The 18,262-nt window shown below is 47.6% G+C and overlaps 1 protein-coding gene across 2 annotated transcripts in view; it reads right to left on the reverse strand.

Moving 5' to 3' along the window:
- The window catches only part of LOC144126272 (uncharacterized), a 49,379-nt gene extending 32,387 nt beyond the window's left edge, over positions 1-16,992 (reverse strand). The window contains exon 1 of one of the 2 annotated variants that reach the window (XM_077660356.1): positions 16,862-16,992. In XM_077660356.1, the coding sequence (XP_077516482.1) occupies positions 16,862-16,937 (76 nt within the window). In that variant the 5' untranslated portion in view covers positions 16,938-16,992. Of the gene's footprint in view, positions 1-3,862; positions 3,938-16,861 lie in introns of those variants that run through there. The other variant, XM_077660357.1, reaches the window with a different exon arrangement.
- Between the last annotated feature and the right edge of the window lie 1,270 nt (positions 16,993-18,262).

Raw genomic sequence — 18,262 nt, forward strand, 5'->3', positions numbered from 1 at the left:
CAATAAAAGCTTGCTTGCTGATGAGGCGAAGGACATAGGAAACGAAGGAACTTCTGAGCGGAACATCGTGATGGCTCGTTGGCGCTCCGCAGGGAGTAAGCACTAATCCACGGCCAAGCTGTGGCAGCACTCATCAGGGCACTCAAAAAGATACAGCATGCAAAGGACGACTCGAAGCGTCCGGGTGAAGGCAGAGAGAATAATTAGAAGGAAGATGTGGACAGTGCTCTAGCGCAAGCACCAAACTGCTGACCGTTAACGAGTGGTGCCACAGGGGAGAAAAGACAGTCGCGTCGCGACGTCAGCAGTAAAAGATGGAGGGCGTATATATGGCCTCAAGATGCAAATGCAGTGCGTCGCTCAACAACGCTCAGCGAAGCGGGACTGTGGCAGGATGGCGAAACATGGTCCTTCAAAACAAGACTGCATGAAAGAGGGATGCTGCGTTTAGAAGTGATGCCTACGGCTACCAAAAGTGAACTCGTGGCACTGTGTGGCGCGACGACCAAGTTTCGAAATGCGCGCTGATGCATTTCTGCCCTCGAGGGAAAGGATGGCCTCGAGTCATGCTTGAACAAAACCGTGTTGGCAAGTACGGCCTGGCCGCAGCGCGAATGTAGAGTTTCAGTCGTGTGAACGCATGCGGACATTTCATTTCAATCTGGGCATTCATGAGGCCTTCCCTCTTGCGCAGTACTCTGCCGAGAAATGTTGGCGCAAGCGTTCCCGAATGGCGCACAAAAGGTCAAGCACTCTGTTTTTGTAGCTGAGGCAGATTGTACCAAAGCGCCACGAAAGGCATGCTACAAGGAAGGGCAAAGTGCCAAGTCGCTGTTGAAGTCGATGAATGATGAGTGCTTGTCAATGGCGGTGCCGTTCGAGTAGCCGGAACGTTCCGCTGTCGTCAACAGATAAAACGCGGATGACTGTAAGGTGAACAATACTGAAATGACTGCCATCAAAAAGGACTGCGCACTGTGTTATCGCCTTAGACTGCATAGGTACCCAGATGCCGGCCGTATTTCACTCAGCGGGAAATTTGAAATTGGCAATTAACTGAAATGCAGTGGTGATGACGTCATCAACATGGCCATATTCTTCGTTGAGGCGTAGCGGCGGGTTTTCATGACGTCACTCTGACGAGCTCTGTTGCCATGGTTGCCGCTGCAGTCGGATGTGTGTCAGCTTGCGTCATCACTTCACCCACCAATGAAACCACTCGCGCTTTACTCCGTCTGTTTTCTTTTTTCGGAGCAAGACGCCCCTAGTGGCCGTATGCAGTATATACATTTGAAAGAAGGGGCGGGGATTGGCTAAAAGGGGATGGGCTGGGAATAATCTAACTCTGAAGTTTCGTAATAAATTTCTCTCTAATCAACAAGTTCGTCCCTTCTTTTCCTGCATTTTCTTCAAATGAAGCGATCTTCATGATGTTGCCGTAAAGGGTAGACGGACACGTTCTCGATATCTTGTACCCATATGGCGCTACTAGCGCAAACTCCTCCACGTTTCCAAGAGCTGCAGATTGTGCTAAATTAAGAAAAACGGCAACTTGTTTTGCCTCGTTCGAATCTCACTGAACCCGGTGATAATTGACTCCTACAGCTTGCAGTTTAAGTAGCCAACTGCTACGGAGCAGTATAGCTGCGTTCTCCGAGTGCTATGCCGCTGAGTCAGGCGAGATTACAAGAGCCAGGAACCATGTTAATCGACTTATTTTGGCCCAAATCGAAGATGGTGTGGCTACGAAAAGGAAAGAAGGACGACGACATTATTGGAGGCGAACGTTTTTAAACTAAAAATTATTAAAAGACATAAGATAAGGATGAAAGCGCAACATCAGCAGACGCTTTTTGCCTTCCACGGCCTCAGAACCGAGAGTTGAAGAGCCAACAAAAGACACCTGCTGGCTGGTTGTGAAATAGAGACTCACAATGCTATGGGACCAGCCTAGTGCGCAATAATGCATTTTGCATGCTACGCCAACGTTCCGTGGCTCATGGTGGCTGCATTAGATCCGACGGAATAAATTCTCCTGTAGCTATCAGCATCACCAGCCAATTCAAATACACTACAGGACAGGATTGCATCAGCCCTTTATCAGGCCAGCTGCGGCCAGCTCTGTTTGTGCAGGTTTCCTGATATTACCTGTACAGCTTTGGATATATGCTCGTAATGCTAGTCCGAGACGGCTCGAGCGCCGTGCGGCCCGAGCGCCGTGAAGATGACCGCGGTAAAAAAAAAAAAAAATCTTCCTGGACCGCCATGACCGGAGTGAAGCCACGCCCACATTGAGATGCTTAGAGCAAATTCGCATTTAAAGAGGGCAGCTAAGGAGCGGCTCTTGATTAAGTTTAGCACACCTGGAATTTCGTTTCCGTTGCCCACTGGGTGGTCCTTCGAGTTCCAGTTCATTCGTTAGCCGACAGGCGCTGGCCCTACAGGTGAGTACTGGAAGAATATATTGGTTGTATACTTTCCTTTTCAGGGACATCGATAAGCTGCTGCAAAAAACTCGGAAGGTCTGCCGAATGCGGGTAGCTCGAAATTAACGCTTTCGTGCCATTGGCTTCGCTACACATCGAAGATGTGGGCGGTGAAAGCCGAGTAAGAGGGGGCCAAAAAACCCTAAAATGTCTGGGCCACCACCGACGTGCGGGCTAACTAGTAAAAGTTATTAGCCAAGCACTCCTTGTTGACCACACGGAAAGTTCAGATCAAGTCTTAAAGATGAAAGAAGGCGACATACCCGAAATACGGAAACACAAAGAAAGAGCTCAGAAAAGTGGCACTAGAGCGGGAAAATTAAGAAAAGCCTTCCTCTGTCTTGGTGTCCGGTTTTCGCGGCCTACTTACCTTGTTATCAGCTTGCGGTCGTGCGTAGAGTGATTACGTTGGGACGTTGGGCCCACAGTCGAAACCGTTGGTTGCTCCCTCAGAGTCCAGTTACAACAGTCGATAGGGTGCGAGAGGTAGTGGAAGTGCTAAGGTACCTGACTTTTTTTTTCGTTTTGAGACACTCCATAGCCGCGCTGAAATCCGACTTAACAGCCTTAAACTAGGGTTCACGTTAGCAGTACTATCGAAGTGGTTTCCGCCCACACGGTTACTGCAAGTCGCCACCTGTTTGCGTGCCACGAAGTGAGACAGACACTTGTTACCTAACACTTACTGAGGCATCACGTGTTGCGCTACCTTGCCTGCATTTTTTTGTGTACGTCAGCCTGCCACGCCTCATCGCTTGCAGCTCTAGGACATCGCCTCCTTAACCTTGCTAAGCCGTGATTAACCCGAGACAATCGTCATACCCAACGGTGGATGCATGCGGTCGAAGGGCGCCACTGGTAAAACGATTCAGCGTGATTCCATTGCACATTCGGCTTTCTTTCGTATGCCACGAAAAAGATGCAGTGCACGAAAAGGAAAACAGCACAGCTTGCCACGTTCGAGGGAGCCTGCAAATCAGCGCCGACCTTAGCTATTGAGGAAATCTCAACGCGGTAAATTTTGCCTTCTTTGAACAGCGCCCTGCGTCGACAGCGCACGAGGCCCCAAACCCGCCGGCAGGCCACGTTCATGGTTCACCGAGGCGGCCTTCGAAGGTGCACCAAAACGGAAGATGAGCGTCTAGTCTTAATATTATTATTTTCTATCAATAACAACGCCCCGAAAATATTTGATTTTCCGCCAACGCGAGGTTCGTCTCTTTTCACCTCGCCAGCTCCTTATCGGTTACCCCCCAGCCGTCATCTGATTGATCATCCTCTGGCGCGGGCTGTTTTCCCACTGAAAACCTTTCGGGCTCGCGCAGACAGATTCGAATTTCCCGATGGGATCCCGGATCAGCAACAGCGGGACTCACCCATTGTCGTCCAGTCAAGCGTCCCGTCCGAGGATCGACGTGGGGGAAACTTCCCGCGGCGGCCCTCCTTATATCGGCGACGGGACGGCCCGCCCGCGAGCCCGACACGTGACTCGCTGACGTCACGGGAGCCCTCCCTCCTGACCCACTGCGCCACTCGAAGCCCGAGCCTCCGGCTCGCTCCCCTCTTCCCGACCCCCCGTCCGTCCCGTCCGGGAGCGAGAGCCGATGCCGGCGACTCCAACGCATTCTTGAGAAAGCGCGACGACAGTTGTTCCCCCTTCTCCCGCTCTCCCCAGCTCCTTTTTACCCTCCTCTCCTAGGCCTCTTCGTGTACTTCCACTCCCCATCTACGCATCCGTTCTCTTGGGGAGACATTCATTACGCCGCCGAGGAAAAGGGAGGAAATTCTCGAAAGCGGATACAATTTGGAATCGTCGCGCGTTCGATACTTCCGAGACGGTGGCGTGTTCATCAACGGCCGTAACCTTGCTTTCGGGCGTTTCTGACCTTTCTTACGGTCGCAGAACCCAATGAGACCTTGTAAACAAGCTCTGAACGCGAAAGTGTGTGCGCTGTATGTTTGTCACAAATTTGCAAGCTGCAAGGGTCTCCGTTTTTGCATGCCCAACATTTCTGGACAAAAGTAGTTTTGAACACGAAATAGTTTATGAGCGCAATTTTTTCATATATTGTAAGATTTCTCCATAAAAATCAATATGTCAGCAGATCTCCCTTCGGCAGGCTTGCATTTTTTTGCTATTAACGATTCTGCTACCTTCAAAAGCGTTCCCATTTCTTTTTTATGGCAGTGCTCGATACGAGCGATGTAAACACTATAAAAGAAAGGTTTTGCTACTTATCGGAAGAACGGACCACTAGCTTTAATATTTCTGTACCAGTACGTTACATTTTTTCAATATTAAAATTTTTTGTTGGAATGTTGGACATGATTGGGCCTGTTGCAATGTTTAGTGCTCAACTCGTAAGAGGAGACAGAAGAATGAAAAGCCCGTCTGGTTAAGGACGCAGAGGTTTCGCACTTCACTTAATAGGCGAAGCGTGTTCAAACATAATGACAGCGCGAAGTCTGTGGAAGCGCGTTCGGCTTGACGGAGGAGATGTTCGGACTCCCTCGAAATGGCTTTGTACACATGCTTGACGAAGATGCATCGCTGCCGAAACCGTGTTCATTACGAATGCGTGAAAGTGTGCCGATTCCCTTGCGTGAGCATCATCGACGCCTGAGGTGATTATGGGCATCAGCCCGACGTTCCTTTTCTTCTTGTGTGCGATCGCCGACCATCATGCCCCCTTCAGATCATGGAGCTGAATTCGCTCAATCAGGGCAGGAAATGACATGAATGAATGATTTATTTTCATAAAATGGGCAGTTATATGGGGGAATTTAAGAACATCGATTAGCCAAGTTGCCAGACTCACGACAGCTATCTCGCGTAATATTGCCATGTGGTATATGTGAGCGTAGAAGAGCCGGCCACTCCCGTTAATCAACATGGCGAAGCTCCAGTCATGACAGGCGGAAAGCGATCCCCGAAAGGCACTGACGAAATACAGGCTTGGCAAAATCTCGCTTCCTGCTCAAAATCAGTCGGCTTAGGCCAATAAAAGTTTCAAGATTTTCTGCTTCCTCCATAGGCCGCTCAGCAAAAGCTTGGTGCGCAGTGGGGAGAAAGGTAGTCCGTGAATAATGCGCCTAGCCTGCGACATTATTGTTCTCGAAAAGGGCGAAGGTACCCGTGCACGGAAAAGTCCCCTTGCTCTGTTCTCGCACAGCATTGTGGCGCATGGAACCACTACGCGCTATACTTCGCGCGTCTGCATCGTGAAGGCCGTCTTCACTCATGTCACCGTTCTGTCTTCGCTTTCGCGAAAGGACAGCGCAACTCTCTGACGGCTGCTGACTATTATAGGGACTCGCCTTTTGCGCCAGTTTGTGCAACGGCATCCGGGACGACAGTGAGCCGCGCCCTGTCTAGAGCACTGCCTGGAAGAGGCGTTCCGTAGCCGACTCACTCTCCAGTCTGTCGTTCCTTCCCAACCACCTGCAACGAAACTCAGGAATGGACTGGCTCTCTCTAAGATGTCTAATAGCCCATATACTGCGACCGTAAGCCACATTCGGCCTCTTCAAAGTGTCTAATATGAATACCAGTGGGGTAGCAACTAATCCTAGGCGAACGTTTCAGGCGCATGTAGGAAGAAAATTTATTCTGTCGTTCTCGCCGAGCAGAAAGCTCCGTTCAGTGTCCCAGTAAGAGTGAACGAGGAAGAAAAAAAAGAAGGAAGGAAAGTCGTGGGCTTGTGAGTCATCAGTTCACTCTGCGGAGGTCCAAAGACAGGGAGAGAGTGTGTGCTGCTCTGTGGCACCCACGCGACAAGCAGCCGCCTTTTCTGTGAGGCAAGAAAGACAAACGTCCGAGAACCGCGCGCGATTCGATCGAGTTTTGCTGGGCGCAACAGGGCCGCCGCAGTTTCGGCGGCGGCGGCGCAGTGTCGAGGCCCCGCTGACGAGCGGGACAGTGCGACGCAGTTGGCGGCCATGGCTGTAGGAAGACGGAAAACGCCAGCGCTTACTCACGGTTATCGTCATCATCATCGTCCCCACAGTCATTATTATCATCATCATCAGACAGGCTGCGTCCTCTCCAGAACAAAGACCTCTTCGAACTGACTTCAATTAGCACTTTCCTGAGCAAACCGTAGTCCCTATTTTACAGCAAATTCCCTAATCTAACCTCCCAACCTGACCCTTGTCCGCCTCGGACCACGTCTTTTTTTTTCCTTGGCCTTCTCATTGTTGTCCTAGCATGCCACCGGCTGTATGTTCACTGTGTTACGTGTTCTGCGCAAACCGGTATTCTCTAGTCGAGTTCGACGCGTACAAAACATTCGTAACCTTCCTCTTGCTTGCTTACTTGCTCACTTGTTCGACCATTCGCTGGCTCACTCAAACAATCTTTCATTTGCTTACCAGCTCACTCGAGCACTCAGTTGCTATATTACTCACTTACTCATAACCCCAGGGATTCAGTAACTTAGTCAAACCCTCTTTTACTCTCTTGCTCATTAATTCATTTCTACACTGATTCGCTTATTCACACACGCACTTGCTTTCTCACTCGCTTGACGAAGTTCGGTGCCAAAGGGGAAAGAAATCGCATTGCACTTTTGAAATCATTCTTGTCGTCATACTTCATATAGTATTGCTGGTAGCATCTCTGTATGTCTTATGATAACACCTATTCGCTAACAAAAAGCATGGCCTCCGTAGAAAGCTCGCACGATATAAAATAATATAATTGCTCGAAGAGTTACAGGAGCAGTACGTGTGTTTTCACGCCAGGTATGTCTAAAGCCGTGTACATTTGTCGACAGAAGTTTACGATGCGCGTTTGAGGAAAATATAAAATTCACTGATACCTAATTCCATCGTGTGTTTGCGACGCGATAGCATCGGATGTTGATGCATGTTGACAGCATGTTGCATGTTGATGCCTTTGCGGGAAGTGATGACACTTTCTGTCTGGTGACGTCATTTCCCTACAGCCGATGCTTGAGTTTTACGATTGTCGACCCCTTTTGTCTCCATGGGGCTTCCAATGAGCGCACTGAATTGACACTTTCAAGCTCAATGAAACGAGGCCACCGGAAAACTTGCAAGCGGGATGGGACATGCGTTCTCCATGCTCTGTAAGAAATTCCGACTGCAGTAGATAGGCAGCGGAGAAGTATTTTTTCCCGGAATTGCGGAAAAAAACATTTTGTCCATGGCTGTATACAACGAATACCCCAACTTCTGAGCTCCGACGTATGCACTGAGCCATAGACGTGTTCTACTTATCCTAATACAGAAAGGCTGTTTCCGCAGAGCACCATTTTGACGACTTCCGGCAAGCGCCCTCCATCTCTAGGACGACATAAAAAAAAAAGTCTGAGAGCCCTTGCCCTTGGGCTCCGACGTCGTTAAATAGCGCAGTCGTTGAAAGCAAGCACCGGACACCATCGTTCACTTTGTCGCATGTCCGGTGCCGCATGCAATGCAAGCGGACCGCGTCACGAGCCGCTCCATCGGGCGTGTATACATTGTCGAGAGGGCTGCTCGGAAGGGACGAGAGCGCCTCGGCATTCCGGTAGCTCCGCAATCTGTCTCACTGACGCGCTGTGCTTCGAGTACTGCGTCGAATGGATAGATGCGAGGGCAGGCCGCGGCGTAGTCTATATACCGCGAAACAAAAAAAAAGATAATAAACACGGAGCCAGAAAGCACATGGAAGACCACATCGTGGTCTTTCTGGAGTCCAGCTTGTTTGTTTTTTCCCTTTCTGAAGCTACTGCGTCTCAGTGGCTACGATATCGCTTGCAACAAACGGTACTTAAGCACCCACCGAAATGACCTGCTGCTGCTCTGTTTAATTGAATCGCGTCAGGCAGAAGGTAATTAAAAAAAATCACTAAGTACCCAAGTTTTGACGGGAAGAATGGTTTTACTGTAACATCGGCTATTTCTTTAGCTTTTTTACGTTTTTTTGTGAACTTCGTTGACAGTTTACGGGGTTAGAACTTAATGATCTGCCACGCGTCAATTTTGCTTAACAGGATTGGAGAACTAAATGAAAATTCGGGAGTTTGAGCTGATCAGAATCTTTCTTTTTATCCTGAAGCGAAAAAAGTTTGTTGAAATGTGTGGAAAGGTTGAATTATTATTATTCTCGCATATGCATTTTCAGTAGACACTGCACAAAAAAGAGAAACTTGTTTTAGAGACGCTTCTGCTACCGAAATATGCGCAGAATTAAAGCAATGTTGAAAAACTTTGCCCGCCAACAATCATTGCGGCAGCAAGCTATCTTTTTTTTTGTTTTTTTTTTTGGCAATGTAAGCTCGTATAGTCAACACTTCGTAATGGGCATGTTACCTGCGGGAGCAACATCTGTGCCTATTTTTGGCATACTTTGACTTTACTACTAATTTCATTTTAATTTTACTTATTAGGAAGTAGGTAAAGTAAGACTCTTGAGCTCAGTGCAGTATACGACAATATCCGTCTGGTACCCTGGAAGTTAACACTACCTTTCAATATCGACACCTTCTTTTGAAGAAGAAATAACTTGTGCTGTAATTGAATGTGCTTCTCTCTAAAAACAAAAACTGTGAAATTTCGACTTCGCAAGTGTGTTGCCGCCGCACAGAAGTAGCGTCTTAGAGCTTTCATTGCAAATGCGCGCTAATTGAAGTGACTTACTGGCTTTTTCATTTATTTGTTTTATTTATTTATACAATTCTGCTAGCATCAAGGTGGGGCTGTAAGCAGGAGTAGGGGGTGGAAGTACAGACACAAGTGATACATGCGAAAAACAAACCAAGGCACAACAAGACTGCCTCCACAAATCGACACACAAAAAAAAAACCGAGGAAATGCACGCGCGGATTGACAAAATAGTATAAAAAAATAGCGGAACAAGTTGCACGTGGCTGAGTTCAAAGTGCTTACAAGTACAACTGAACGCTTTCAACGAATTATTCAGTAGTTGGGCTTTCCACAGCACAGGCTGGCAGCCGATTCCACTCACGTATCGTCTTCGGAAAGAATGAGCTTACGAATGTGTTTCTATCAGAGGAATAATCTTTTAAATTTTATTATGGTGTGATCGAGTGGTTCGCCTGCACACTGGCTGAATGTACTCGAGTTTGCTCATACCAAGTCTATCGTGGTACAGCAAGTACATGTATTTTACTCGATCACATTGGCGCCGCTTTTCTAAACACTCTAATCCTGCATTCACTAATCACGACTTCCAGCCTTCTGTTTCTATTACAAAGCAAAGATTATCCCAGGTTTCTTTTTGCTCTCCCCTGGTGCTGCACAGCGTGCCATGTTTTCGATTAGAAAAAGACGGGAACTCTCTAAGCGAGCCTTCTTTCACCCTGCAGATGCGAAACAACGGACACTGCGATAGCTGACAAACGAACAGTCAGGCCGGAACTAAATGCGAACAATGCCTAGCAACAAAACAAAATATACTGCCTATGTGCTTTCAGCTGCAGTGCGTAACTAGCCGCATTGAGTATAGAAGGTCTACCGAAGTGTATACTGATAAACCGGTTGTAGAGGAATATCTCGCTGCAAAGTGAGAAAGTACTGCATATGCGTACTTGCGTTTCATTTCGGCCTGACTGTACATAGCCGCTTCACTTACAATTGATGATGTATTCCAATTAATCGGCGATTCCGAGAAAGTTTTCTTCTTCCACGAAACCGAAGAATGGGTTTAAACTGGCAATTTGGATTCCGATCCCGAGCTCTGATTGGACTGCGACAGTATCTTGCTTCATGGCGGATTCGGAGAACTGCTCTAGATCGCCGAATGAAATAAGCTATAAAATGTGGGCGTTAGACCCCACCTAGAACGCAAAAAGGGGAAAACACACGGCGACTGCGATATTCTGCGATGCGTACATAGAGCGCTGCTGATTTACGCAAAACAAAAAAAGAAGTGGTACGGCTTTAACGTGGTTAAGCTGAGTAGACCTGCAAAAGCATGTGTTTAGCCTGGTTCAACACGAGGCGCGATTGGCTGCAGTTATAACATAGGGCTGTCATGCAGTGGCCATGAAGCTGATCTGTTCGCGCTGCCCTGGGTTCGAAGCCCAGTCGTGGCAGTACTTATTTTCTTTCCACAGGTTGGCCAAGATCGCGCTCAAGGTCCAGTTTCACACAAGATTCCTAGTTGGAACCGTGCTAATTAGTGCTTTCGCCCTAAAACAAAATTGCTTGGGCCACCACGATCCCGCCGTGAAAGGCGAAGCGCGGAAGTCGCGAAGATCCAAGAAATATCTAAACAATCAAAACACTTCAATATCAAAATATCTGCGCTATACCTACATTTGGACGAGTGTCGTAATAATCCTATCAGTTTTTATTTTTAATCCTTTCATATCTCCTCCTTTGCTCTTCCAAAAGGATTTTTTCCTTCCAAAGCCTCCTGCCATACATAGAATACCGTGCAGTCAGAGGTTTTGACCGGCCAGGCACAATCTGTGCATTTCCGTAAAGCTCTTTATCTTTCCTTTTCTCTTTCCAACATTCGCCGCTAAGAAGCGCAGCTCTGGAGTACAGAGGTGACCACGCTTAACGTAACAGCGGTTATGGCGGCTGTAATTCAATAAAACGGACCTAACCAATCATTTACACAAGCAGCATTTTTTGTGTGTGCGGAAACGTGGAGTTTTGAGTTTCTTCCTCATCTCTGCAGCAATCTCGGCTTCAGTCTAAGCGCCAGGGACACGCGGACGCACACCGCGAAACCGTGGTTAAACTAATCGCGTTTCGGAACTAACGTTGTACACACGCGAGACGGACAACAGACAATGTAAGAAAGCGCGCCACTCTTAATTCTCAAAGCAGCGATAAAGCTACCCTTGTCAGTGTAGATGTAGATACGCTCGATGTCAGGAGCATTTCCTGCGTCCGGAAAGTGTGTTTAAGGGCGAAAGGATTGAAGTCAGATATAATCCTATCACTTTGAGTGCTCCAAGAACACGGGAAGCTGTAATTTTAAGCGCGCACTTCGTGCAAATTTGGCTAGCTCGCCGCAGTACTCAGTGAACTGTAGCTTCCGCAACTAACTGCACATTGTTTTTCTTTTCGCTAGGGGTGTTCGAAACTGGGTTTCCCCTCGAAAGGGGTCAGCGGGGTTTGCGGAGTATCTTCCAAGTGCACACCGGTATCATTTGAGTCATTTTGTTTGAACGCCTATTCTCTCGCGGCTATACAAAAAAAAAACAGAAACAGTGGCTTACTTTCGGCGTGCACACGAACGACTGTGTGTGAATGTCAGATATGGTTCAGGTGAACAAGGGTGAATGTATCGCATGGCATTTCATTTATGCTTACGTGTGCAAAAAAAAAGAAAAATCTCTGCGGTCACATTTACCTCTTCGACGGTGGTTCCACGACGACACCGATCTCAGAACAGCTGGCACACTTTTTTCAGATAGGGGCGCGGATAATTTCCGCAAAACGAGGAAATGTGTGTCAAGACCGAAGTATGCAATTAAAAAAGAAACAGACGAAGTAGCCAATGCGGGATGCCACGAAACGACATTATTCTTTCTTGAAAAGCGAGAGAAACGCAGAAAGGGTCAGGCAGAGATCACGGGGTGAGTCCACAAAAGAATAGAATCGCGCTCTAGTCCATGGTAAGCCTACTCTATACCCTGCCGCACATTGCGCCGCGTTTTGTTGCCATGTATAGGCAGCGAGCATTGCCAATAAACTTTTGGTCATCGTTTCGCTGCATTTGTCTTTTGTGCCGTCGCCTAGGACAGCGACCAAGTGATCAACATCAACATCTCCTGCACCGGTAAAGTTTCTTCAGCTGCACAACGCTCAAAGGTGTACTGGTCTGGCTGCACTTCATGGTAGAGAAGGTACTGTTTAGTATAATTCGTTCCTTGCTTTTCTTTCCTTGGGCGCTGCTTGAGAAAGCGATCATGCTGCAAGTTTACACGTTTTTCCTGGATACGCGTTTCTCGTTTTTGAGCGCTGCTTCTCTGCCGTTATGCTGTTTTTCTGCTTTGTGACGTCATTGCAGCCTGTCCACCGCATTGTGAGCAAACTGCCCAGCATGGCAGTTAAATTAATAATTGGTCACTCGGGACGAGCAACGTGCGTGGCTGTGTTTGAAAGCGCCACCTGCCGGGGCAGTGGCGCATCGCTGGGCCAGCAATGGCATGAGGATGCTCGGTGATCGATGAATGTGAAGGAGAGAATAACCACTTGCGCCCTTAATGCAGAACTTACTGTCTTAGTGCAGAGCTAACACAGAACCAGCAGCAACAGAAAATGCTAACGCATTCAAACGATCCACCGAGGATCGCCTAAGGTATTTTTTTTTTCGACGGCTTGCCATATGGCATAAGATGGCGCTCCCAATATACTATAGATAAACTACGGAAGGTCGGGGAGACTGTTTTCACTCAGAAACCTGAGCAGGCTTCGGCTCTGACTGCGGTTGTCAGCGACTGGGTGAAGTATTGCTCCCAAAGTAGCCGTTAGACTAACTTCCTACATTCGTCTTGTTCTCGAAGCTATTGTTCTCAGAAACGTCCTCAGCATGGTGGCGAACATCCGCGTCAGCGGCTGGCGTGCAATATTCAGAACATGTCCTGGACACTGCTTCTTCTTGAGGGCCCCATTGGCAGGTCACCAACAGGATAAGGGCTGCTCCAGCCCTAATCATTCTAAGGGCGCCTCCTACAATCAAGATAAATTATGACGAAGGGGGCAAGCGCACGGGGGAATCAGGGCGCGTGTACTTATGATGGGAACAGCGGGGTGGGAGTCGAAAGAAAGGCTAGTTTCGGGGTTCAAGCTCTGTTGGTAAGAACGTACGCTCTCCACTGGTGAACTTTCCTTTGTCCAATGTGCCTGTATGCTTTTAGTTATGCTATTACTGAGAAGACTTATTACTTGAATGATGCTTTGCGCCTTTGTAACTCTCTTAAATTGCTTGTCGTAATTGTCGTGTGTGTCCACAATGGGGGGTCTGTCACTTTTGGTGTTTGTACCGTCACGTCACTGAACACGGTTGCGACGGGTATAACGTACTTTCTCTGTCTTTCTGCCTCTCGCTATTCAACAAGTGCAGTCAGTGTATTCAGCTGCGCATATTCCTGAAGATTTAGGATGGGTGGCAGCCTTTGCAGTGCCGCGAGAGTGCGCACTGCGCTCCTATTTATCGTTTCCAGCGCCGCCCACTGTCGGGTCGTTAGTCGATTAAATTGAGCTATCCGAGGTTGAACTACTCAACGTACAAGACGTCTGGCCTTCTCAGTGCGGGCTCCTCCTCCCACATATGAATGCATTTGATCAAATGTATCGTAGTCGCTGCTGCCTTCTTTGTCCTGCGGAGCCATTGTGTTCCTTTGCCAGGATTATGAATGTCAAGCCCAAGGGCTTTCAGCTCATTCACTTGTTGTAATGTCTAGTTTCCTGTTTTGAGCGTGACTCTTTTAGTTGCTAATCGCTTTCTTCCTTTTTTGTTACTCACGCTAATGTAGCTGGAGTTGTGTGGCTGCAGTTTCTAATCCTGATTCGCGGACGTACTCATCCAGTGCATTTAGGTCCTCTTGTGAATGAAAGTTCTGCGTCTCCAAGTGTTTATGAGTTAACCCTATCGTGACCTCATATGCGTAAATCATAAACTGTATATGTGATATTTCCACTAATTTTGACGCCATTAGTATGAAAGCTATAAAAACCATATGCGGAGTTAAAACTGAACCTTCTGCACTCACTATTCGAGATGCAGTCACAGATTTGTTCTACATGGAGGAAGACAGGGAATGACCGGTCCTAAAGCAGCCTATGTACAACTTTCGTAACATGTAATGGAGTGCCTATGTCTTCCATACTCTAAAGGATTTTGGCGGGTGATATGTCGTCATATGTCTCCACGTTTCTGTTCGGCCCGTTGCGTGTTTCACAATGCGCGTTTCTCTCCACCATGACATCAAAGTAAAAGCAACCTCTAGGGACGCATACGACAGCAAACACGAACGCTAACTAAAATTTTTAGTTGCAAGGCGGCGTTCGCGTTTTTCCTCTTTATCGTCTGCATATTTCGGCTGTTCTTTTTTCACGCTTAGTGCGGTCGCATCTAATAACAAATGTGCAAAGCACTTCAATTTGCCGATGCGAAGACATTTTTTACATTCAAAGACACACTGGGGAGAACATGAATAGTGGAATGTGCTGAGGAAGTTTTAAAACGAATTTAGGACGTTTGCTGAACCGCCAGTGGTATGGGCAAGTGGTCGTCACTGATGAAATGACAAAAGCAGAACACTGTGGCGCCATCCACTATCTAATATGCAAAGCACATTAACTTGGCGGCGAGAAGGGGTTTTTTTTTTTTCACCTCCAAAAGATGCCTTGGAGGACGCGTAAACCATGATGAAATATAACAAACACTTTTAAATTGAAAATGTACTACATATTCCCGCTGAACTGCAAATGGTTTAGTTAAGCACAAACACCAACTATAAATATCCCCGGCAGCCTTGCGGAGCGATTGTCTTGGATTGCCGAGAGTGAGAAAGAGGATGGTGTGCCGTACGGCCTCGTTAGAGTTTTGGGCCTGAAGAGGAGCAGGACGGCGCTGTGTCACACACACTTTTACGCACACACACAGTCAGTATTTTAAAGAAGTGATTAAAAATAATTTGAAATAATCAAACATGAAAATTCATCACGTGATTGGCTGCCGTACACTGTAACCCTAAAGTGAACTAAACATTTTTAGCCTCTGTAAGTCAGTCACGATGTCGCTGACAGTTCTTGTGTACATATTGTATGATATTGATGGCAATAAATAAATAAAAATGTAGAGATAGCCAAGTGGTTAGAGGCATTGACTGGTACCTATGAGGCGGGGGCTCGAATCTCACTGAAACCGCGTGTTTTATCATGGCGCGAACGAACGGATGAAATTTGAGGAGAAGGGGAAGGTTAAACGTATTTGTTGCATGCATTCCTGCAATATAAACGTCGCTTTTCTTGAAAGAGTTCTTCCTGGTCGCCTTGCGCCAGCATGTCAGAGCTTTGCGAACTAAGGCAGAGCATTTTTATTCGAGTAGCAAAAATAGTTAAAGCTGTTATTGTAGAGAAGGGAAGCGACTTGTAAGGACCCAGTTGAGGTAACAACAAGGCGCCAAGAAGAGAAAGAATAAATGAAGCAACAGTTCCCGCTGGCTGGTCCGTGTTCATGTAAAAGGCGGTGATGAAACACAGAAAGATGCGTCGGGACGCGTGAATTATGCGCGTAGGCCGGAGGAAATGCACTTTCTAAAATACGAGAGGCTTTACGACCGCCCTTACTAAAAAAAAAAAAACCTTAGGCACTCAGCTCTTCTTGCTCAAGTCAAGCCTTTTTATTTATACCATATAGATGTGTCAACTTGAAGTGAACACATTTCACTAAAAACGTGATCATTTTTTGACTGAGCGAAACTGTGAATATAACTCTAGATGATATAAATCTCTTCTCTTTTAACCATAGTGGTTTAATGCGTCAGACTACTAGCCAGTTGTGTTAGTGTATCTGTCCAGTGCCTACTGTCTTAAGTGGAAGTTTAGGTCCCTCTTGCTGCATTCACAGCAGCTTTGAACCTCTGCTCGTTGGCGTTATTTGGCGCCGCTTAGTGGCGCCTCTGTGCGCCTCGAGAACGTAAAAAACGAAATAAAAATTTCAGACCAAATACAATAACCTCGGTGACATAGAGGCCGACAATGCAGGCAGTGAAACTTAAAATGCAGACGTGGATATAAAGTAGTAAGATAACGGTAAAACTTCAGAACAGGTTCAGAAGTGGTAGGGGCTTGGCTGATAGGCTGTTTTTGCTTACGGAATGTAAAAAAAAACCGCTAGAGCGGAGAAGAGGCCTCTGTATTTAGCCTTCCTGGACATAAGCAATTTAAATAGGGAGCTTCTCTGTATCATATTCAAAAATGAAGGTATCTGTTCTGCTTATTACATTATTACCTACGTCCAGTTCCGCTTCTCAAATTCAGCTAGGATATCTGTTCGTTACATTATTCTATTTTACTCTGGCCATCATCATTAGCCCAACTACGTCCACCGCTGAACGACAGCCTCTTCCAACGACGTCCATTTAACCCTGACCTGAGCCAGCGGCGGCCGCCGCCTTATCCCCGCAAACTTCCTGAACTTATCCGTCCACCTGACTTTCTGCCGCGCCCTGCTAAGTTTTCTTGCTCTCGGAGTCTACCCTAAGGCACCAATGGTCCTCTCCTCTTCACGTTACATGCCCGTGCCCGTTTCTGCTTGATTTCAGCTAGGACAGTTCGTTCCCTAACCCACTCTGCTGTCTCCCACTCTACTGCTCATTGTATCGCATTGCCGTTAGTGGTTCCGGAACGCCAGCCAGCCTGGCTACCTCGGCCAGCCTCACCTGGGTAACGCACGAGCGCCGGCAGCGGCGTCCGTGGACGGCGGCCTTCCGTGACAGCGAAGCAGTTGCCGGGCATGACTGGCCGCGAAGGGGAGCCGACGTTGCTCTGGTGTCCGCACACTGCCTCGGTGCGCTACAAAGCACGCAGAGACACAATGGCGCCGTTAATCCTCGGCTCCCTGAGACGTTTCAAGAGACGACCACGTGCTACCTGCGCAGTTCCGACCAGCTGGATTGCACGCGTGGATACGCAGAGCTTTGACCGCACGCAGTGTCGAGGGGAAGTCTGGGCAGAAAAAGGAAAGAACTTGGCGCCTGCCGGGTGAGTTGAGCTGTTTTCGAACACAGACACGAAAACACATCGCTGGCCGTTCTCGTTCGTCTCTTGGCCAAAGAGAACCTTGTCACGGTGCACCTTCGACCATGGGAACACATGGGGATGGAAGTACTCCCGAGAGTGCTTCGTGGGGAACGTAGGAGTGGATGCAAGAAGGAGGGCGCGAAGTGGAGTAGTGGGATCGATCCCATTCGATTATTTCCCACTTGGAAGAACGGAAAGTCTTCCTTAGTTCGCGAACAGTCGAGATGTCGGTAGCGTATCCACTCCGAACTATAGCTGAAGTGTATGGCGCCGTCGCGCGGCTTCCAGCTACGTGACAAACAGCAGTGCAGCAGCCGTGGTGGGTGCGCGGTGCACGCGTTCCGCTTGGGACTATATAGCCGTTGCTGTTGCACTGAAAGTGACCCAAGGATCGAGGCAGATCGGTGCTCTACACGGTAGGCTGCGTTAATGACCGATCCAGAACCAACGGCAGCAACGAGCCGGACGCAAATGTTCATTTACCAGTTTGCCGTCTGTGCATCGTCTTTTGAACAAGAAAGCGACAGGGGGGTTTTGAGCTCAAGCTACAATACAGCGCTATTCTTTCATTTTCTTTTTTCATAAGTGCGCTCGAAAACAGCTTCTTTGGATAACCGCCAGAGCTGCTAGGATCGGAGTTCTCTGGTGGAAGTTAAAAATGCGTTGGTCTGATTTTAATGGCCGACAGTTGTATTCTGGAATGCAGTTTAAACCGAGCGCGGACGGCTCAATCATCTGCTGCACTAAGCTGTATTTCGTGCATTAACCGCTGCGTGAGACTGCCAGGGAAAGAATATCAAGGCGTCGTGCGAGATACGTACGTTGGCATCAAAAATTTAAAAATAATCTATTCCTGAATAACTAATTATGAATAACTCATGAATAACTAATTAATCATTTGAACTAAGAACGTTTACTCCCTTTTACATTCCTATCATAACCGAACGCAATGAACCATTCTTGCGGAACACCTTAAAATCAAAACTAGGCGCGCCTAAATTCACACCAAAATCTGCTGCCATCTACAATGTATATTTAAA

The sequence above is a fragment of the Amblyomma americanum genome, chromosome 3 (genome assembly GCF_052857255.1).
Source record: "Amblyomma americanum isolate KBUSLIRL-KWMA chromosome 3, ASM5285725v1, whole genome shotgun sequence".
Classification (NCBI taxonomy): domain Eukaryota; kingdom Metazoa; phylum Arthropoda; class Arachnida; order Ixodida; family Ixodidae; genus Amblyomma; species Amblyomma americanum.